Source organism: Amblyraja radiata, chromosome 9 (genome assembly GCF_010909765.2).
Source record: "Amblyraja radiata isolate CabotCenter1 chromosome 9, sAmbRad1.1.pri, whole genome shotgun sequence".
Lineage (NCBI taxonomy): Eukaryota > Metazoa > Chordata > Chondrichthyes > Rajiformes > Rajidae > Amblyraja > Amblyraja radiata.
In genome coordinates, this window is record NC_045964.1 from 52688158 (window position 1) to 52711905 (window position 23748).

General features: G+C 44.3%; 1 protein-coding gene across 1 annotated transcript in view; it reads left to right on the forward strand.

Moving 5' to 3' along the window:
• prkch (protein kinase C eta) overlaps nt 1-21397 on the forward strand; it is a 200309-nt gene extending 178912 nt beyond the window's left edge. The window contains exons 12-14 of the mRNA XM_033027436.1: nt 1650-1838; nt 16245-16391; nt 20561-21397. Coding sequence (XP_032883327.1) covers nt 1650-1838; nt 16245-16391; nt 20561-20707 — 483 coding nt within the window. The 3' untranslated portion in view covers nt 20708-21397. The remainder of the gene's footprint in view (nt 1-1649; nt 1839-16244; nt 16392-20560) is intronic.
• The last annotated feature ends 2351 nt before the right edge of the window (nt 21398-23748 follow it).

Below are 23748 nucleotides of genomic sequence, written 5' to 3' on the forward strand. Positions count from 1 at the left end.
AAGGATAAAGGGGAAATCTTTTAGGACCGAGATGAGGAGAACTTTTTTCACACAGAGAGTGGTGAATCTGTGGAATTCTCTCCCGCAGAAGGTAGTTGAGGCCAGTTCATTGCCTATATTTAAGAGGGAGTTAGATGTGGCCCTTGTGGCTAATGGGATCAGGGGGTATGGAGAGAAGGCAGGTACAGGATACTGAGTTGGATGATCAGCCATGATCATATTGAATGGCGGTGCAGGCTCGAAGGGCCGAATGGCCTACTCCTGCACCTATTTTCTATGTTTCTATGTTCACAAACTAGTGACATATTGAACCATAAGTGGGCTTTCAACACTTACCTGCATCATTACTAAGACAGCGTAGTTTCACCTCTGTGACACCATCTGATTCTCTCAGCTCATCTCACACTGGAATGTTCAACTTTGTTACTTCTCGACTTGACCCAATCAGTCAAGAGTCAGTTGTCAAGAGTTTTATTGTCATGTGTACCAAAATGGAATGATGACATTTGAGCAACACAACAGATATGTTAAACTTATAGTAAGCGCTATAATAAACAAACAAAAAAAGAAAGTTCAATATATCCTAAAACATATCCTCATAGGAACTCCCACCCAACATAAACCAGCTCAAGCAAAGTTCTGCTGATTGTATCCCAACTTGCATCATCCTGTGAAATGGCATGTTTAGTGACTGAGCACTGTTGTTGAATGTTGTTGCACTGCCATTCTAGGCCCCCGTCCATCTGATCTCCCCTCTCCATCTGATCTCCCCTCTCCATCTCATCTGTATGTTTTGCTATGTGAGCAGTGAAGCTTAGAAGCTGACCAAGCTTAACAGTTGGCTTGGAAGACCAGTCCCCATTCCAGATGATTGAGCAAACACTGATCCTCTTCAGGTTGGCAAGTTGGGCCACAGGGTCGATTTCTGACTATGACTATGATGCTCTGTCCATGTACCAGGTGAGCTACGAGGAACTTTATGCCCCTGTCCCACTTAGGAAATCTGAACGGAAACCTCTGGGGACTTTGTGCCCCACCCAAGGTTTCCGTGTGGTTCCCGGAGGTTCCTGGAGGTTTTTGTCAGTCTCCCTACCTGCTTCCACTACCTGCAGGAGTGCAGGAGTATCTCAGCGAGTCAGACGGCATCTCTATAGAACTTGGAAGGTGACGTTTTGGGTCGAGACCAAAGGTTCAAAGGTTCAAAGGTTGATTTATTGTCACATACACCTAGATGTAGTGAAATTCCTTTTGCCAATGCAGCACATAAGAAAGAATACAAACATAACAATAATAAATAGCTTTAACATAAAAACATCCCCCCACAATGGTTCCCATTATGGGGGAAGGCACAAAGTCCTGACCAGAGAAGTTACCTGACCAGAGAAGTTACCTGACCAGAGACCACTGTCCTGACCAGAGAAGTTACCTATCCATGTCCGACAGAGATGCTGCCTGACCCGCTGAGTTGCTCCGGCACTTTGTGACCTTTTTTGTAAATCAGCATTTTGCAGTTCCTTGTTTCGACATTCTCTGTTTCCTCATTAAAGGATTACAATTGTAATGCTTCGGTAATGCTTCAGTTGTATTAAAATGTTCAGTTACTTTGTGAGAAAAGTCGATGGGTTGACACGAAATATGTCTTTGGGCAGATTTTACAGGAGTTGCAGTACGGCTCATCTGTGGACTGGTGGGCACTCGGGGTCCTGCTCTATGAGATGATGTGTGGTCAGCCCCCATTTGAAGCTGAAAATGAAGATGATCTGTTTGAATCTATCCTGAATGACGAGGTCCTTTACCCAGCCTGGCTGAGTGAACGAGCAATGGCCATCCTGAAAGCAGTAAGTTAAAATTCATCCTCAAACTCTCCATGCTTGGCTTTGATTTGTACATGTGCTATTCCATGCAAATCTTGAAATTGTCTTAGAATCTTAAATGAGGGGAGCACAATGGCACAGTGAGAGTTGCTTACTTACAGCGTCAGCGACCCCGGTTCGATTCTGACTACAGGTGCTCTCTGTTCAGAGTTTGCATGCTCTCCCTGTGACTGCGTAGGTTTTCTCTGGGTGCTCTGGTTTCCTTCCACACTCCAAAGACGTAGAGGATTGTAAGCTAATTGGCTTTGGTAAAAATTGTAAATTGTCCCTAAGATGGTGCTAGTGTATGGGGATTGCTGGTCGGCTGGTGGGCCCGAGAGGCTTGCTTCTGCGCTGTGTATCTAAACTAAAACTTAAACTTAACTAAATATTTAGGCTCCCTCTAATTAGATTAGATTAGATTAGATCCTTTATTTGTCATTCAGACCTTTCGGTCTGAACAAAATTTCGTTGCCTGCAGTCATACATATAATAATAAACAACAAGACACACAATAAACACAAATTAACATCCACCACAGTGAGTTCACCAGGCACCTCCTCACTGTGATGGAGGCAAAAGTCTTAAAGTCACTGTCTATTCCCCTCCTTATTCTCCCTCTGCGCTGAGGCGATCCAGGCCACCGATGTTGTCACCCCACCGGGCGATGGTAAGTCAGTCCCGCGGCTCAACCAAGCTCCGCGAACGGGCCGGTTCAAGCTCTGGGGTGGTCGAAGCTGCCGAAGATGCCGCCCTCCAGTCCAGCGGACGCAGCTGTTGCCGCAGGAGCGCCGTAAAAACAGGTCACCAGCCTGTGACCTGCGAGCTCCCGACGATGTCGTCCACTGGCCCGCGGCCGAGCCCCGGATTCAGGTCGCCGCCGCCGGAACGCCGTCTCAGCCACCGGAGCACCGCCTCAGCCCCGAGTCGTGCCACTGCCTCTGGAGCACCGTCTCAGCCCCAAGTCGTGCCGCTGCCACCGGAACGCCAGAACGCCGCTACTGTTCCGAATTCGGCCAGCCTCGCGTTGGTGAGTCCTGGCTGGCTCTGCTTCCGGAGCCTCGAGGTCGGTCGCAGTTGGAGGCCGCCAGCTCCGCCATTATGCCTCAGCACAGACGGAGGCAGAGAAGGCGGGATACGACAGAAAGAGTCGCATTCCCCCGAAGGAAGAGACAGAAAACCATGTTTCAGCCCCCCCCACACACACACACACACACATAACACAACCTAATAAACTAAAATGGCTTTGTTAATATACATTGTCTTTGGCATAGATCCTTATGTAGAAAGTTAAAGCGTGATCAGATTGAAGTTCTAATGATTTTAATGGACGCTGTTATGGTAGAAAGAATAGTATTTTCCATTGAGTAGGGAGTGCAGTGCTAGGGGGCCAGACTAAACATTCCAGCTCTGCCCTGTAAGTGAAATTAGAAAACACTACTGTATGCAGAGAGAAGTACAAGTGTGGATCTCACTTCAGCAAATGTCAATTGATGCACAGTGAATTGTAAGTGGTAATTTGAGATTGATAGTTTTGTTTTGTTAAGTAGTCCTTGATCACCGATCAGCCATGACATTATTAAACTGCAGTTCTGCCTGAATGGTTTAAATGCCCTATCCCAATCCCTCTGTTATTATTAATAAATAAAATATATCCATTGTACAGAATATTAATATGGTGCTGCAACAATTTCTCTTCAATTTTATTTGAGGCTTATTCTCTGGTGGATGTTCGAGACTTCAGTTTTTACACAATTGCTAATGAAAGTTCACTGAAATCCTAATATCATTGCATCATTAGAGAAAAATAAATGGACATGCTAACTCCATTCTAAATACCAAACCGTTTGCTTCACTTTGTGTTTTCACACAGCATGTGGCTGTATCATGCTTATTTCCATGCTTCCCTCTAATTAGGGCGGCATAATGGCGTAATGGCAGTCGCTGCCTTACAGCACCTCAGACCCGGTTCGATCCTGACCAAGGGTGCTGTCTGTACGGAGTTTATACATTCTCCCTATGACTACGTGGGTTTTCTCTGGATGCTCCGGTTTCCTCCCATACTCCAATGACATACTAGTTTGTAGGTTAATTGGCTTCGGTAAAATTGTAAATTGTCCCTAGTGTGCAGGATAGTGCTAGTGTACGGGGTGATTACTGGTCGGTGCGGAGTCGGTTTCTGCGCTGTATCGCTAAAGTCTCTAAAGTAATAAGCGCCTTACAATTCAAGACGATTGTGCTGAGTTTTATGCTAGATACGTTATATATCACACAGATTCCAGCCTTCATTACCATTATTGCTGGTTCAGCAAATGGTGCACTTAATATGTTGCATCTATAACATATCAAGACATGGGAAGTAAGGTCAAAATGACCTCGTCACAGAAACTTGGTTGTGCAAGTTTTGATGATAATGCTGCAGGTGAATTACTAGAGCACTAGTCAGATCCTGTGCTTGTCGGTAATGTTACCACATACAGTATAACCTTTCACTCAATGAAAAGACAATGCTCTGTTTATAGAGTTCAGCCTTCCATCATGATTCATCTATTTTCTCACTTGATCAAACTAGTCTGTGAATAACTATGTCACAACATATATCCTACAGAATCCCATAATATCAACAAACATTACAAAACATGCCTTCACATGTCAGAATGTAAACCTGTCCATGAAACAGGACAAATGTTAATAAGAGAACATTGCTCAACAAGAGAAATCTGATGTTTTTCATTTAAAGTGTCAGTGTTTTCTTGTTTGAAGTTGGAAAGAGAAGGACAAAAAATCGTTTAATTATATTTGACGGTATTTTTGCTTACAGCATTCACAATATTAGAGTCTCAGAGTCATACAGCATGGATATAGCACCACTCGCTCAAGCAAATATTATGGAGACCTGTATCATAACACTGCTCAGTTTTTATTTCCAAATTTAAGTTGTCCAAATCTCTTTGTTACCCAAGCCCCCAAATCATCCTGGTACGCCTTCTGGAGCCATTTTGTCAGTATTCCTTTGAAGCTGAAGCCAGAGTTGCTATGCTAAATATGACTATACGATTGATCAGCCTGTACGTCAGGCTGTTGTTCATCAACTACAGCTCGATATACAACACCGTCATCCTCATTATACATATGATTCAGAGAAATGGGTCTCTACTTGTCCCAATGCGTCTAGATTATTGACTTCCTTTATCAACAGACATCAATACGAATAGGCAAAAACACTTCCTCCTCGATAACCATCAGCACAGGGGCATCTCAAGGGCAGATCCTGAGTCTACCACATTGATACAATCACAAAGAAAGCTTATCAACTTCCCCATTTTATGTTATATTATTAATGTTTAATGCTTTATGTATCATTCTTAACTGTCACTGTATGTCATGTTGTCACTCGTGGGCAGAGCACCAAGGCAAATTCCTTGTACGTGACTACTTGGCCAATAAACGTATTCATTCATTCATTCATTCACTTCACTTCCTAAGAAGACTGAGGAGATTTGGTATGTTGCCGAAGACTATATTGAGCTTCTACAGGTGTACGGTAGAGATCATGCTGACCTGGTTGCATCATGGCCTGGTTCGGTGGCTCAAATACCCAAGATTAAAGGAGGCTGCAGAAAGTGGTAGTCATTGCCCATTCCATCAAAGGTATCAACCTCTCCCCCCCCACTCCCCCACTCCCCCCATCAAAGCGATCTACAGGAAGCGCCACATCAAGATGGCAGCTAGTACCATCAGAGACCCACACCATCCTGGGTACACTGTCATATTACTGCTACCATCTGGAAAAAGGTAGTGGAGCCTGAAATCCATTACCACCAGCTTGAAGAACAGCTTGATCCAATCTGCCATCAGTCTCTTGAACCAAACTGCACAGTCCTACTCAGCATCGAAAAACGATGGACTTTGTAAAGGTACACCGTGTACTTTTATGGTTTGGTTACCTCATTTAGCTAATAATTCATTGTTTATTGCATATTTATGGGTGGCGTTAATATGTCTGTAAAGCTGCAACAATAAGGATTTCATTGTTTCGTTCCCCATACATCTGACATTTAAACATTCTTGACTCTTGAATCATGAGTCAGTGAATAATTGCTGATCATACTGAAATTGATTTTCCTTTTACCACCAGTGTGAAGGAGTAATGTTCACTGTTTTTAAGTTAATTATCCAAAATGCACAAGATTATTCTCCTTAATGTATTCACTTTTCTTGGCCTCGTCTTGCATTATTCTTGGTGAATTAGGATATTTGCTTAACTTTACAGAGGGGCAAATGGTCAGGTGTAGACACAAGGAACTGCAGATGCTGGAATCTTGCATAGAACACAAAGTGCTCGAATAACTCAACGGGTCAGCCAGCATCTCTGGGGGATATGGATAGGCGACATTTTGGGTCGTGACCTTTCTTCAGTCAGGTGTATGATGGAACTACCATGTTTTCCAGTATCAGAGGCAAGGTGGATGGTTTCAGAAGCAGACAATCTGAGGGCAATGTAAGGTCAGGAGATATTAAAGGCTTAAAGTGGTGATGTTTTGGAGTTGATATCTCAAACTGAAGTTACAAGATCAAATTACAGCTATTGTGATGTTGCAAGCAGTCTGATTCAGCCTTAGGTTGGTTCCTAGGAGAGGAACAAAGTCAGTGAGAGGGAACAGAGCTTTGGACAGGAGCCAAAGGCAGTGGCAGCAGACAATGACAGCACATAGGTTTGATGACGTGCCCAGAAACCTGAGGGAAAGAGTTCAGAGATAGGTGAGCTTGGATCTTGGAGGCAACAACACATTCAAGGATTTTAGTATGGAAGGGAAAGGTGCGATGAGTGTCAATTCACAAGAAAGAAGTCCGAGGGATCTTTTGCAATATCAACAAATTCTAGATAGGAAATATCCATTTTGATATTTACGAGCTAACTCAGTTATAGATTAGAATGACCAACAATCTATCAAACCCTGCTTCCTGCTTTCCATTGCTAAACCAACTGTATATTCAAATGATCAACATACTAATGATGGTAGCATAGTTGTTAAGTTATTGGACAGGTATTGAAAGGCCTTGGTTATTGATATGGAGACATGGCTTCAAATTCCACCAGGTTAATAGGAGAGTTAATTTCAATTAATTTAATTAATTTCAGATAAAAGGCTTGTATCTGCAATAATAACCACAAAACTATTGCATGCCATAAAACCCAATCTGGTCCACTGATGTTCTGCAATGAAGGAAATCTGCCATCATTACCTGATGAGATTCATATGAGACTTCACACCATGCAATGTTATTGGCCGTCGACAGTTGTATGTGGGGAACTAATATAACAGAAGATAACTGCCAACATATATACCATTTAAATGAAACCCTGAACATTTTTCTTTGCCCTTGTGCTGAGTCTGCCATTGGGGAAACCCAATGGTGAAGACTGCCTTCTGATACCTCATGAAGGTGCTTATTCTTCATGGGAGAGCTCAGATTGATTCATCCTTTGAGGATCATGCTGATGGGCCCTGGCCTGTGTCAGCTAAAGTCCACCATTCCACAGAGCTTTCTCCATAGCTGACAGGAGTGGAAACATTCACAACTTCTTCTGTTCCATAGGCCAGTTGCAGCAACACAGTGGTTGCCACAGCAAAGTTCAGTAACTAGGTGGAGACCAAGATTTGAATCTAGGACCCAAAACGCTGGAGTAACTCAGCATCTCTGGAGAAAAGGAATAAGTGATAGAAACATAGAAAATAGGTGCAGGAGTAGGCCATTCGGCCCTTCGAGCCTGCACCGCAATTCAATATGATCATGGCTGATCATCCAACTCAGTATCCTGTACCTGACTTCCATTTATATTACAATTACAATTACAATTACAATTCAATTTATTTGTCATTTGGACCCCTTGAGGTCCAAACGAAATGTCGTTTCTGCAGCCATACATTACAAAACAAAAAAGACCTGAGACACAACACAGTTTACACAAACATCCATCACTTCGCTGTGATGGAAGGCAAAAAAACTTATCTCTCCACTGCACTCTCCCCCCCGATGTCCGAGTCAAAGTCAAAGCCCCCGGCTGGCGATGGCGATTGTCCCGCGGCCATTAAAGCCACGCCGGGTGATGCAAGGTCGCACACCGGGTCTAGTTGTTAGAGCCCCCGGCGTACGCTCACAAAGTCCCGCGGCCATTCCAAGCCGCGCGGGGCGATGCTGTAAGGCCCCGCTCAGGTGCTCTTCAACCCCGCAACTCGGGCGGGAGAAGTCGCCGCTGCGGAAGCCCCGAAAAGCGGTCTCCCACCAGGGACCCGCGGGCTCCCGGTGCCGCCGTCCGCCAAATCCGCAGTTGCAGCCTCCGAACCTCCGGAGGTCGGGTGGCAGCGGCGCGCCACCACAGCTCCACCCGCTCCGGACTCGGCCAGCCCCGTGACGGTGAGTAGTCGGCAGCTCCGCAGCTGGAACCCCAGGTCGTTCCTGCTGGAGGCCGCTCCACGTTGCAGCCCCAACGACAACGGAGACCCGACAAAGAAAAGGTTGGGTCTCCCGTGCAGGGGAAAGATTTTAAAGTTACCCCCTTCCCCCCCACCCCCCCACACACATACCCCAACAAAAAAAATAACAAAAACTACATAAAAACGAGACAAAAAATAATAAAAACACAGACGGACTGCAGAGGCCGCTGCTGACGAGAGTCGCGCCGCCCACCGAACACTGAAGCAAAAACACCTCAAGCTGAAGAATACCAAGCAAGAATTAGTGCTGGCTCATAGTACATTAGAAGTTTGGTTAAAGAGATGGGTTTTATTGAGCAGAAATTGGGTTAGACAGGCAGAGATTAAGGAAGATGTACACAAAATGCTGGAGTAACTCAGTGGATCAGGCAGCATCTCTGGAGAAAAGGAATAGTTGACGTGTTGTGTCGAGCCCCTTCTTCAGACAGGGAGTTCAGATGAAGGGAGTCAATTCCAGAGTCGCAATGTTGCATTACAGTTTATGGTTCGAGCTTTCTCTGTTCTGATCTGATTCCTTTACTTTATGAAGTCTGGCCTTATTTGTACATGCAGGAACTATGACCTTCCTACATGCATCAATTCACAGCGAGGTGTGAACCTTTGGTTATTGTGCAGTGTGTCACACCCACAGCGCCTTTGTTAAACATTATTTCCCCTTCAGTTTACAGGAAGCTGGTGTTGCCAGCAACTCTGTAGCCTTTTTGTTTCTCAGCATGACACTGAAACCGCACCAATGAACAGGAGAGGGATTAACTTCATATTTGTCGGACGTTGTGTACCATGTTAGCGTTGATATTTTCTATGTCTTTATGGAAATAAGTGTGGAGCGTTCATTTGGCTGCACTCTGTTTGCCCTGTAAGGACTAAAGTACCAGGATGAGTAATTGGCCACAAACAAATAAAACATACATAACGTGAACAAAGGTGCCCTACTGACAGGAAATGAGTCCAGGAACGTTGTGCAATTCTTTCATTTTCAGACCTTGTGCAGGAAGCCCTCCTTTAATTAATTTGCCAGCACAAACTTGGCTAGTGTTTGATATCCTGGTCCTTTTCCTCCTCCTTAATGGATTGGCTAAGTAATTTGACAGCCACTGAATCGTATTTCCTTACCAGCAGTTGCAAACAAGCGAGTGACACAACTGCTGGTAAGGAAATACGATTCAGTGGCTGTCAACACAAACTAAGTTAGATTAGAGCAATATTTATAATCAATTAAAGCTGGTCTGAGCTAAAAAAAAATATCCAAGAATACCTAACCTAACAAATTAAAGAGAACTCTACAATGATACATTATAAAATGACACAATTTATTCTTTCACCAATCTGTTCTTTTTTCTCCCTCTAGCCCTGCGAGGCACTGAACATTGTTAAAGTTCAGGTCTGTTGTTGGGTGTAAATCAGAGCAGGTGATCCTACCTTGGGGAGCACCATGACCAACCAGGTGGCTCTGTCAGGTGTTCACACATTCCCATTCCCCATCAGTAGTCACCCTAGAAAGCATGGCTGATTTATATTTAGGATATGGATTTCTATGGATGCCATAGTTTCCTTGGAATCTACTTTCAGATATTGTTGAGCAATTTATTTCTAAACTTTATAACAGTTCAAAGAGGGGAAGATTAGAACTAATTGAATATCTCCTTACGTTAATATGCTCTCTGTGGTGCAGCGGTAAAACGTTGTCAGCAGCTGTTGGGGCAGACCAGTCTTTTTTAATGTCCTCAGGAAGAACAGTCGTTGCTGTGCCTTCTTGACCAGCGCAACGGTGTTGGTGGACCATGTGAGATCCTCTGAAATGTGAGTGCCCAGAAACTTAAAGCTGGACACTCTCTCCACACTTTCCCCGTAAATGGAGATTGGGGCGTATTCTCCATTATGGGACCTCCTGAAGTCAATAATCAGCTCCTTGGTCTTGGAGGTGTTTAGTGACAAGTTGTTACGTGTGCACCAGTCTGCCAGGTTCTGCACCTCCGCCCTGTATTTTGTTTCATCACCGTTGGTGATCAGCCCAATCACTGGTGCCTTTACTTGTTCTGTCCTGTACTTTACTCAAACCCATAACATCGTTCACTCCTCTTTGCCATAGCAAATAGCCTGTCTTTTCGATTCAAGGCTTGTTAAAGATGGGCCATATACCTTGGCCTTGCCAGTGACAGCCTTTTTTGCACATGACCTTTAAAAAATAAATTTGTACATCAAAAATTAAAGACCAACTGGAGTGGATTAAACACCAACTGGATCTGTATAAAAAAGTGTGTGTGTGTGTAATCGTGCATGCGTGTTTGTGTGTGGGTGTGCACACGTATATGCACGTGCTTGCAAGTGTGTTCATATCTGTGAGTGTTTGTGCATGCACATACATGCATGTGTATGTGAATGCACATGTGCATTTGCTTGACTATCCACTGACTTTATAAAATAGGTGTTAAATATAAACACGTCAAGAGTGTTTTATTGTCATATGTCCCAGAAAGAACAATGAAATTCTTACTTGCTGTAGCACAACAGAATATGTGAACATAGTATGATATGATAAACGAGAGAGAGTAAATAAAAGTTCAGTGTGTATATACACACATATATTTATATACATACATACATACATACATACATACATACATACATACATACATACATACATACATACATACATACATATCTATATTACTAAATCTCTGTTCTTGACCGCTTTTGGCCTTCTGTGCTGCGATTTCCGAGAGAACGCCACCACCTACGGCCGTCATTTTTGGCCACCTTGCTCAGAGCCTCCCTCCGCCGTATGTGTGCCGAGGATCTCCGTCGATGAAAAATGATAGAGATATTAATGTTTTTACAAAATTCCCCATTCTTTCTGCTGCCCCTGCTGGAGGGAGGGGGAGGGACTATAAAACCAGGAAGTGGTGTGCCTCAATCAGTCTCTCATCAAGATGGAGCTCTGTCAATTAGTCTCTGTCACTCTGAGCTCTGAATGACACTGAACAAATTTCTTCACACCTGTGAGTAAGTACCCTTAATGTGGTTTGAAAATGAAAATATGGTTAGTTTGAAATAAAAAAGCACTGCCTGCAAATGGTTGTTTGGGGGGTTTGGGTTGAAGTAAAAAGGCATTCTCTTTCTCTCTCCCCTCCTCTCTCTCCCCACCTCTCTCTCTCTCCCTATCCCTCTCTCATTCTCTCTCTCCCCCCCTGTCTCTCTCCCTTTCTCTCTCTCTCTCTCTCTCTCTCTCTCTCTCCCCCTTCTCTCTCTCCCCACCTCTCTCCCCATCCCCCCCTCTCCTCCCCCCCCCTCTCCTCTCCCCCCTCTCCTCTCCTCCCCTCACCTCTCCTCCCCTCTCCTCTCCGCCCCCTCCTCTCCCCCCTCTCCTCTCCCCACCTCTCCTCTCCCCCCTCCTCTCCCCCCCTCCTCTCCCCCGCCTCTCCTCTCCCCCCCCTCTCCTCTCCTCTCCCCCCTCCTCCTCTGCCTCTCCCCCCCCTCTCCTCTCTCCGCCCCTCCTCTCCTCCCCCCTCCCCCTACATCCTCTCCCCCCCCTCCTCTCCTCTGCCCCCCTCCTCTCCCCCCCTCCTCTCCTCTCCCCTCCTCTCTCCCCCCTCTCTACCCCCCTCTCTGCCCCCTCTCTCTCCTCCCCCTCTCCCCCCTCTCTCCCCCCTCTCAACTCTCTCTCTCCCCTCCTCCCCTCCCTCCCCCCCTCTCCTCCCCCCCCCCTCCTCACTTCTCCCCCCTACTCTCCCCCCCCTCTACGCTCTCCCCCCTCTCCTCTCCTCTCCCCGGCCCTCTTCCTCTTCCCGACCTCTCCGTCTCATCTGCCCCCTCTCCTCTCCTCCCTCTCCTCTGCCCCCCTCGATCCCTCTCCCCCCGTCCTGCTCCCACCTCTCTCTCCCCTCTCCCCCCCTCTCTCTCTCTCTCTCTCCCCTCTCTTTCTCCCCCACCATCCCTCCCCTAAACCCTGCTCCCCTCCACACACCCCTACCCCCTTCCCTCCACCCTCCCTCCCCCTCCCTGCTCCCCAACTCTCCCCCTCCCCTCACCTCACCCCCCTCTCAGCACATCCTCTCTCTCCCCCTCCCCCCTCTCTCCTCCCCCTCTCTCCCCCCCTCCCCCTCTCTTCTCCCCCCCCTCTCTCCCCCTCTCTCCTCCCTCCACGTGAGTGCGGGGGGGGGGGGATAGTTAGTGTGTGTGACGCTGCATGCCGCCTCCCCCCCCCCACAACCGCACGTTGGGGGAACAGACCCTACGGGTCTGCACTTGGTCTAGTTTATATATATATATATATATATATATATACATACACATACTCAAAAAACAAACCAAATAGTGCAATAATAATAATAATAGTCTATTGTAGTTCAGAGCTTATATGAGGTTGTTGTGTTTAAAACCTGATGGCTGTAGGGAAGAAGCTGTTCCTGAACCTGGACGTTACAGTTTTCAGGCTCCTGTACCTTCTTCCCGATGGCAGTGGTGAAATGAGTGCGTGGCCAAGATGGTGTAGGTCTTTGATGATGTTGACTGCCTTTTTGAGGCAGCGACTATGATAAATCCCTTCGATGGTGGGGAGGTCAGAGCCGATGATGGACTGGGCAGTGTTCACAACTTTTTCCAGTCTTTTCTGCTCCCGGACGTTCAAGTTTCCGAACCAGCCCACGAAGCAGCCAGTCAATATGCTCTCTATTGTGAACCTGTAGAAGTTCAAGAGAATCCTCTTTGACATGCCGAATCTCTCTAATCTTCTCAGGAAGTACAGGCGCTGATGTGCTTTCCTTATAATTGCATCAATGTGATGGGTCCAGGAAAGATCGTCGGAAATATGCACGCCCAGGAATTTGAAGTTTTTGACTCTCCACCATAGTCTCATTGATATAAACAGGATTGTGGGTCCTCATCCTTCCTCTTCCAAAGTCCACAATCAGTTTTCTGGTTTTACTGATATTGGAGTAAAACATCTTCTGTCGTAGTGCGTGCTAATCGTGCAATGCAGCAACAGGTCTGGCCATCTCTGCTCTAATGCTAGGTGTCATTGCATTTAATTACATAATTTCATCCGCCAAGATTAACAAAACCACTTTACTACTTTTTAGTACTAACAACAGAGGATACATATCTAGACCATTTTAGTAATCTCTTAACCTTGTTGTATTTCATATTTTAATACTTTTATGTCAACAATTTGGATACACCCATCGGCCCTTTCCCTTCAATGTTTAATTACACCCATCAAAAACATTTCATGTAACATTAGAATGCATGTCTGCACAAGGATAAGGAAATAGTCACAAGCACCATTAATTTGTTGAATAAGTGAAGGACTGTTGGCATAGATTTGTATTAAAGAAATGTTATTACCTGAAACTCAATAACATTGCCCATCACATATATAAAGCTTCTGAGGCCCAGAGCATTGGAGAGCTACATTTTCATTGTTCCTGAATGCCTATTTATTTTACAGAGGGGATGCTCTGTTTATTGCAGTATGTGTAGTTGGTTCTAGCAGCCTAACTCCCCAGCTGTAACATTTGGATTAAGTTCAGCAAAACTGTAATATCACTTCCCTGATTATTCTCACTTGATTCCCGTCAACGGAAGGCTCGAGGCTCGAGGCCCCCGACCACGGGAGAACAAAGAAGGGAAGAGATTGAACTTTATTTCGCCTTCCATCACAGTGAGGAATGTGGAAGAGTCACTGTGGTGGATGTTTATGTTAAAATATATTTTGTGTGTTCTGTTGCTTTTTATTTGTATGACTGACTTGGCAAATGAAATCCCGCGTATATTGCAAAGCATACTTAGCTGATAAAGTATTATTGTATTGTATTTCAAAAGGTACTTCTTATCAGTTGTTGACCAATCTACATGAATTTGGCTGACAGCACTCAGTTTGTAAAAGCACTTGGCTATTAGCTTTGTTGGCAGATTTCATGGATCTTGGACAAACAGGTTTGATCTGGTTTCTACTTTATGTGGGTATGATATTGTTTACAACAGATATGTAACTTGTTTGACTAGTAAGTCAAGTCCAAATGCTCTAGTTACTCTTTACGGTGTGTCTTTAAACTAGAACATAGGTAGCATATCCATTGGTTCAAGATCAGGCTGCATTTCACAATCATGCTATTGCTGACACTCTTCTGTAAAAAAATGAACTAACCATTTGTCGACCATAATGATGTCCACTCTAAACACTCTATCCACTGTATTTCTGGGTTAAATTAATCCCTGGACCACTTCATTTTGTACTCTTACAGAAATATTTTAGCAGTGCCTTCCTTCAATACACTTGTACAACTCACTTCATGGGACTACTTGCCATTACCGCTGGAAACAAAAGTTGGGATAATATATCTTTGGCTTTCGACAAGGTGGAATGCTACAGTTGCACATTGGACTATTGGATCCTATTTAAAAGTTAGCTCCACGTGGCTGGGAATCTGCCCCACTTATCAAGTAGGAGCACCCACAAACTGACCAGCAACTGATTTTAACAGCTGGTAATGACAGATGACCCATTTTAATATTAGTGAAGCTCTTTCCATTCACTCCCAACATCCTGTGCCACTCTGACTGTCTTTGGTTGCACTGTGCTTTAGTGCACTAACTGAGAGCAGCCCCAGTTTAATTAATCCTTGTTCTCAGGGCAAAACGCTGACGCCACTTACAATGGCTCACCTCATGGAGAAGGCATAACATTAGCACCTTCTGATGCATGGTGAGCAGCACATGGGTGACACGATGGCGCAGCGGTAGTTGCTGCCTTACAGCACTTTCAGCGCCAGAGGCGCGTGTTCGATCCCAACTACGGGTGCTGCCTGTACGGAGTTTATACGCTCGCCTCGTGACTGGGTGGGTTTTCCACGAGATCTTCGGTTTCTTCCCACGCTCCAAAGACATACAAGTTTGTAGGTTAATTGGCTTGGTATTAATGTAAATTGTCCTCGGTGTGTGTAGGGCAGTGTTAATGTGCGGGAATCGCTCTTCGGTTCAGACACGGTGGGCCAAAGGGCCTGTTTCCATGCCGTATCTCTAAACTAAACTAAATTAAACAATACGATAAGATAAAACTTTATTGATCCCCGGAGGGAAATTGGTCTGCCGACAGTCACAACACACAAGATACACTTGAAAAACATGAAATTAAAAATGAAAACAAAAAGAAAAAGACATGCGACTGTTGGCTGGCTGCCATGTACACAGCGCCTTCACTTGAGAAATGAACAAACAAACAAACAAGCACAGGCTTATCCCCTGGGCAGAGAATTCTAAACTAGAGTGCCCCACCACCTCCCACACACCGAATCCCCTTTTGTTCTCCCACCATCACTCACAGCGGTCCCCCCATGCCAGGTCCCCATTGTTCTTCATGGTGGTCCCCCCACACCGGGTCTTACATCACAAGATTTAGATTCCTTCCCAATTATCTAAGACTTGGAACAGTACAGCACAGGAATGGGCCCTTTCACCCACAATTCCATCTCTCCATTTAAAATCAGGGAATGGATTGAATATGTTTGCTACGTCATACTTTTCAATTGTGCGAGACATGGACAAACAGTTGTCAGTCAAAGAGGATAACTGTGTCACAGCAAGAAATTGGGCAAATTAGCCTGAGCGCTAATTGTGCCACTTTATTTGTGTGGAGTTTATTGCCGCAGAAGGCTGTGGAGGCCAAGTCTATAGATATTGCTAAGGTGGAGATTGATACGTTCTTGATTAGTAAGGGTGTCAGGTGTTATGGGGATAAGGCAGAAGAATGAGGTTGAGAGGGAAAGATAGATCAGCCATGATTGAATAGCAAAGTAGACTTGATGGGTCACATGGCCTAATTCTGCTCCATAAACTTAAGAACTTATCAACTTTATAAAATCAAAGTGTAACAGTTTTATTCTTTCTTCCCCAGTTCATGATAAAAATTCCAAGCAAGCGGCTGGGATGTGTCGCAGCACAAGGTGGGGAGCAGGCGATTTTGGACCATCACTTCTTTGAAGGAATCGATTGGGAACTGCTTGAACAACGAAAAGTCAAGCCGCCTTTCAAACCCAGGATTGTAAGTTTTCTTACTGATATTAAAAAGTTTGTCCTTTATAATGACCATCAAAATGCTGCAACTTTGGTTGTGCGAGAACAATAACACACAGATCTCTCACAATACTTCTCTGCATGTTTCTACTGCACTCCTGCCTCCTGTTTCTGACAGGGTGCACTTTATACTGAAGTGACTTAACTGCACTTGATACGTTTTGCCGGAAGGCTCAGAAAATTTACAGTGTGTACTTTCTCTGTTAAGGCAACACGTTTTCATATCCATTCCATATCGACTTTCATGTGAAGAAAGACTGGATAGACTCGGCTTGTACTCGCTAGAATTTAGAAGATTGAGGGGGGATCTTATAGAAACATACAAAATTCTTAAGGGGTTGGACAGGCAAGATGCAGGAAGATTGTTCCCGATGTTGGGGAAGTCCAGGACAAGGGGTCACAGTTTAAGGATAAAGGGGAAATCCTTTAGGACCGAGATGAGAAAAACATTTTTCACACAGAGAGTGGTGAATCTCTGGAACTCTCTGCCACAGAAGGTAGTTGAGGCCAGTTCATTGGCTATATTTAAGAGGGAGTTAGATGTGGCCCTTGTGGCTAAAGGGATCAGGGGGTATGGAGAGAAGGCAGGTACAGGATACTGAGTTGGATGATCAGCCATGATCATATTGAATGGTGGTGCAGGCTCGAAGGGCCGAATGGCCTACTCCTGCACCTATTTTCTATGCTTCTATGTTATACAATCCTATCCTCCTTCATTTTATCTATTTTGGACATTGGCTGGATTTCTTAAAGTGCCATGGTCTTTCCAGGCAGTAAAACGTCTGCTTTTGGAATGTTGCCCGGCCAAGATGTACACACAGTATACTGATTTCCCATAAATGGATGTCTGAATTTCTGCATTATACCTTAGACCATCACTGTGCCATTATTTTTCACTGATCCACCACAGGATAGAATCAGTTTTGTTTGGGTTGGCACTTGGTGCTGTGGAATGTGTCTAGTTTATATTACGGTGCACGTAGATTTCAAAGTTTCAGAAGTTTTGGGAAAATCTGAACAGCCTATAACCACATTAACTAAAGCCACTGGCTATGAAAGACTAAGCTTGTGTGCCTGGCTGTCTCAGATACTAATAGTAGGAGCCACTAAAGCTGCTTCTCCACCTCTGCCACTAGGACGAGGAATGAGAGCTATCTGTAGGCGATTATTTTCTTGCTATTCACCTCTGTCAGCAAAGCCATCCCATTTCACCCACATTGAAGCCAGAACTTTCATCACTGTAAGCACTGTAAGTTAAATAAAGCATCCTCAGTTCTAATTCAGCACCAATTCTGAACAGGATTATGTGTTTATTGACCATTTCTATGCAGCTTTCCTGAAGGTTTTACTCAATGAAAAGAAAATGAATTAGTTCAGGACATGTTAGCCTAGCATAGACCAAGAAAACGTTTTATTGAAGGTAGACACAAAATGCTGGAGTAACTCAGCGGGACAGGCAGCCTCTCTGGAGAGAAGGAATGGGTGATGTTTCTTCTTCAGACGGGTCACGACCCGAATCGTCACCTATTCCTTCTCTCCAGAGATACTGCCTGTCCCGCTGAGTTACTCAGCATTTTGTGTCTACCTTTGATTTAAACCAGCAACTGCAGTTCTTTCCCAAACATTTTATTGATATTATTATCATTACAGTATTGACAAGGTATCGTTAAATGGCCATCCCTAATTGTTTTGAAGAAAGTGTTAGTGACCCAGTTTTCAGCCTCTGTGGTCCTTGTGGTAAAGTATTTCTCGTATTGTCATATGGTAATACATTTCATAGATGTGTCCCAGTAGCAATGAAAGAATGACAGTGTATTTGCAAGGCTTATGACTTGAACTGATCGTTGAAATGGTGCTCTTCCCAAATACTTCCTCCCCTCCTCCTTCCAGATGCAGTGATCAAAGGTTTGGAAGATTATATTGATGAAGCTTTAGCAGGGTTCAGTAGTGCACTTTTAGATGATTGTTCCATGGTAGCCGCGGTGCCTGGTGGTGAATGGGATTATTGTTTAAATAAAATGTGTAGGAGACAAAATGTGAATAAAAGGTTTAGTTTAGTTTAGCTTATTGTCACGTGTACTGAGGTACAGTGAAAAGCTGGATACTAATCATGTGGGTTGCCATTGTCATGGATGATAAAAAGTTCCTCAAATATTCTTGGATCTACACTCACTCATCCAGCCAAATGGCAAGTATTTCATCGCACTACTGACTAGTGCCTCGGAGGTTGTGATTTGGGATGACATAAAATGTCTCAGTCCCTATCCCAATCTCCACCTACCCGAAAGGTGGTGTCGCCTACAAGCCAATGAACCGAATGCCGCTCAACATAAAAGTCAAATAACGGACATGACGTTGCCGGGGGGCGGGACTTATAACCTGCCGCATGGGGGGAGACGAGGTGGAGAGCGGCCGTGGTTCAGGGGGATGGGCAGCCTCTGCAGGTGGGCGCTGCTTCCACACAGTCCATCTCTACTGCCCTCTCACTCCCAACACTGTTCATCCCACCGTACGCTCTATGGCCACGTGTCCTAGAAACATAGAAAATAGGTGCAGGAGTAGGCCATTCAGCCCTTCGAGCCAGCACCACCATTCAATATGATCATGGCTGATCATCCAACTCAGTATCCTGTACCTGCCTTCTCTCCATATCCCCTGATCCCTTTAGCCATAAGGGCCACATCTAACTCCCTCTTAAATATAGCCAATGAACTGGCCTCAACTACCTTCTGTGGCAGAGAATTCCAGAGATTCATCACTCTCTGTGTGAAAAATGTTTTTCTCATCTCAGTCCTAAAAGATTTCCCCTTTATCCTTAAACTGTGTCCCCTTGTTCTGGACTTCCCCCAACATCGGGAACAATCTTTGTTGAGAGTGGAGGCTGTCCAGAGGGATGTACACCTTCGGCCGCTTACAACTTGGTGCTTGGGTTCAGATTGCCCAGTCACCTATGGCTTGTGTGGGAAAATGACCCCCACCCTCCAGTCTCCACTGGCCGGTGATGTGATGGACACGGGGGTCTGGACCAATTGCTGACAAGTCCCGCCTCCAGGCAATGTCATGTCCGTTATTTGACTTTTCTGTTGAGCGGCATTCGGTTCGTTGGCTTGTAGGCGACACAGCCTTTCGGGTAGGTGGCGTTTTGGCAGAGCGGCCATTCGGTGAGTGATTTTAGGCTACGCAACCTTTCGGTTAGTTAGCTTTTAGGCGTCCCATCCTTTCAGTTATTTGGCGTTTCGGCTTTGTACGCTTTCAGTTATTTGGCTTCCACTTCTTAGCTTCGGCTTCTTGTCCTTCGATGCCATGTCCGCACACGGGTTGTACAGCTTCCTCTGGCAGCTTGTTCGCCTCACATCTCGATTAAATCTTTCACCTCTTATCTTAAATCTATGTCCTCTAGTTTTATGCTCTCTTCCCTTAACTCCCACTCCCCCCACCCCTTCCCCCCTTCTCCCGCATCCCCCACAACTTTACCCTGGATAAAGACTGTGACCGTCCACCTTATTTACATTTCCAATGTTCTTGTATACCTCGGTAAAATCACCTTTCAACCTCCTATGCTCAATGGAAAAAAAGTCTCCATCTATCCAGCCTCTCTTTATAACTCAATGGCTGCAAGTCCAGAAACATCCTTATAAATCTTTGCCAGCGTAATGACAACCTTCCTGTAGTTGGACGACTAGAACTGTGCCTATTGCTCAGCAATCACTCGCACAGTACCAAGTTATGATGCAACCCGACAGTATACTTTCTATACTAGGAAAGAACTGCAGATGCTGGTTTAAACTGAAGATAGACATAAAGTGCTGGAGTAACTCAGTGAAACAGGCAGAGTCTCTGGAGAAAAGGAATGCATGACGTTTTGGGTTGAGACCCTTCTTCAGTCAGGGGAAAAGGAAATGAGAGATACAGACGGTGATGTAGAGAGATACTGTCTAGAACAAATGAATGAGAAATTTGCAAAAAAGTAACGATGATAAAAGAATCAGGCCATTGTTAGCTGTTTGCTAGGTGAGAACGAGAAGCTTTCTATGGTGTATCTGTAGAAAATTATAAGAGACAATTTCAATCTAAAAATAAAGTTACACACTGCACAGACGATCAGTTGCCTTATATCATATTTTTCTTTCCCTTCAGAAAACAAACAGGGATGTAAACAACTTTGATCGAGACTTCACTGCAGAGAAGCCTGTACTGACACCAATTGATGAGGCTCTTGTCCGAATGATCAATCAAGATGAATTCAATGGATTTTCTTTTGTTGCTGAAGATGCATGTGCATGAAATATGAATTCATCAGTCAGGGGACAGTTCTAGAGACCTGACAAGGACCAGCATCGCAAAACCCACCACAAGCAAATGGATTGGTGGGACAGGAAGTTTATACAGACAGTATCAATTATTGAAATGAGAACTGGCATGCTGTTTAGATTATTTTTTTGTTTGTGCAACTTTGTGAAACTGAGTGGCTTTTGACTCATTGTCCATTATCTTTCTACCAACCAGTCTTTTGAATAACAGAACTGAGGGTCATCATGAAGCAATCATTTACAAATAAGTATTGTTACAATGGATCATTAATTTATGCATCCTTCATTTGCACTTAGCTGTTTAGGTATTTAATTAGCTGTATACCTATCAACAGAATCTGACAGTTGTTAATAGTAAGCAGTTCTAGACTCCATAAAATATATTTGGTTCTTTGTCACATATGTCCTTATGACATAGAAGGATATCTTCAGGGATCGCCATGTTCATTTACTGGGATCATGCATGGGTGGGGAGGTACATCCTGCAGACTATTTTGTATTGTACTCTGCTAACTGCTTGAAGTAGACATCATAAGATTTTGATGCACTGTGGAGGAATTTATCTGTGGAATGAAGAGTATGAATTTTTTGTGTATATAGGTTGTAGCTGTTGGCAAATAAATGTTAAAAGGAATGCATATATTGTATTTACAAAAGTTAAAATGCGACAGATCTTGAAGTTATATGATTCAGATAGGAGCACAGAAATGGGCCTTTCAGCCTACCAAGTTTACACCAACCATCATCTACCCATTTATACTATTCTGACACATATCCAACTTTTTTATTTTCCACATATTCTCATCAACTCACCACAAGGAGCAACTTACAGTGACCAATCAACCTACCAACCCGTAGAGCTTTGAGATGAAAAACCTGGGGGAAATCTACCCAGTCATAGAGAAAGCACGTAAACTCCACACGGATAGCACACTGTCAGGATTGATCCGGAGTTTCTGACAGTCCTTCTAGCTGTGCCATTGAGCTGCTTGGAATATATAATAAAATATTGAGACTTTAAGATACCATAGCAAATAAACAGCAGATCTCATTGTCAGTGATTCATGGAGTTGTACAGCACGCAAACAAGCTCTTTGGCTCATCACATCCATGCCGATCCTTATGGCCATCCACACTAATCCCATTTGACCACATCAGGTCTATTTTCCTCTAACGTTACCTATTTAAACATCTATATCTCTTAAACTTAGTGATTGTATCTGACTCCATCACTTCCTCTGAAAACGTTTTACACATATCAATCATATTCTTTGTGTAAAAACAATTCCCCTGAAATTACCTTTAAAATCTCTTTATCTCAGCTTTAACCTATGTTTGCCCACTGGAAAAAGATTCTACCTACCCTATCTATGCCTCTTGCAGTTTTATATTGCTCTATATAAAAATAAACCCAATCTATCTAATCTATATTACTGAAAGTCTGATCTTGACCACTTCCTGTTGTTCTGTATATTGATTTTAGAAAAAACGCTGCCACTTATGGCTGTGATTTTTGGCCATCTTACTCAGAGTCCCCCTCCGCTGCGCAGGACAAGAGGATTTTTCCCATCAATGAAAAATAAAAGAGATATTAGTGTTTAAAAAATGTTGTGATTCTCGCTCCTGAAAGCCACGCCGCTTCCGGAGGGACTATAAAACCCGGAAGTGTTGAGTGCCTCAGTCAGTCTCTGCAAGATGGGGGAAGTGAGAGGGTCACATCTCTCAGTCTGAGCTGTGAATAACACTGAACACATGTTTACTAAACTGCGAGTGGTTTTACTGACCTGGTTTTACTGAAATGCTAAAGTTGTGTTGCCTTTGGTTTGGAAATGCTAACGCTGTGTTGCCTTTTGTTTGGAAATGCTAAAGCTGTGTTGCCTTTGGTTTGGAAATGCTAAAGCTGTGTTGCCTTTGGTTTGGAAATGCTAAAGCTGTGTTGCCTAATTAAAGTTGCCTTGCCTAATTAAAGTTGCCTTGCCTAATTAAAGTTGCCTTGCCTTCTATATAATTAAAAGTCTATTCTTGACCACTTCCTCTTACATTTTATATTAATTTTAGAAAAAACGCTACCACGTATGGCTGTGATTTTTGGCCATCTTACTCAGTCTCCCTCCGCTCATCAGGTGCCGAGGATTTTTCCCATCGATGAAGAATAAAAGAGTTATTAGTGTTTAAAAAATGTTGAGATTCTCTCTCCTGTCAATCACGCCATGAAGGCCACGCCCCTTCTGGTGCGAGGGAGGGAAGGACTATAAAACCCAGAAGTGTGGGCGTGGCTCAGTCTCTGCAAGATGGAGGAGAGAGAGGTCACGTCTCGCTGTCTTTAGTGGCCTTGCACCCTGCTTGAAATGGTATGAAACTGCAATTGAATTTGGTGGTCTTGCACCCTGCTTGAAGTGGTATGAAACTGCACTTGAATTTGTTGACCTTGCACCCTGTTTGAAGTGGTAAGAAACTGCACTTGAAATTGGTGGCCTTGCACCTTGCTTGAAATGGAATTTCAAGGAATAGCCTTGAGTCAACTGCCAGCCCACCAGCCGTGAGTGAGATGCCAGCACAACAGGCTTGAGTGACTGAGCCGCCAGCCCAAGAATCCATTCGGCCCACAATGTCCATACTAGCCCTCTGGAAACCAGTCCCTTCAGCCCGCAACACCCATACTAGCGCTCCAGAGAGCCCCCCTCCCACTGGCCACCAATATTGGAATTGGTGGAGAGGTGGAATATTACGTTGGGGGACCATTTGATGCTGGGACCCAACGGGTCCTACTTAGTCTAGTATCCCCTTTAACTAAAGTCCATCAATCTAGGCAAAGTCCTGATGCATCTCCTCTCCTCTCTTTACAGTGCAACGTAATCCTTCCTATAATGTGGTGACCAGAACTACACACAATTCCTCAAGTGCAGTCTGACCAGTGTTTATGAAGATGTAACAAAACATCACAACTTTTATGTGTAGGAAAGAACTGCAGATGTTGGTTTAAGCTGAAGATAGAAACAAAAAGTTGGAGTAACT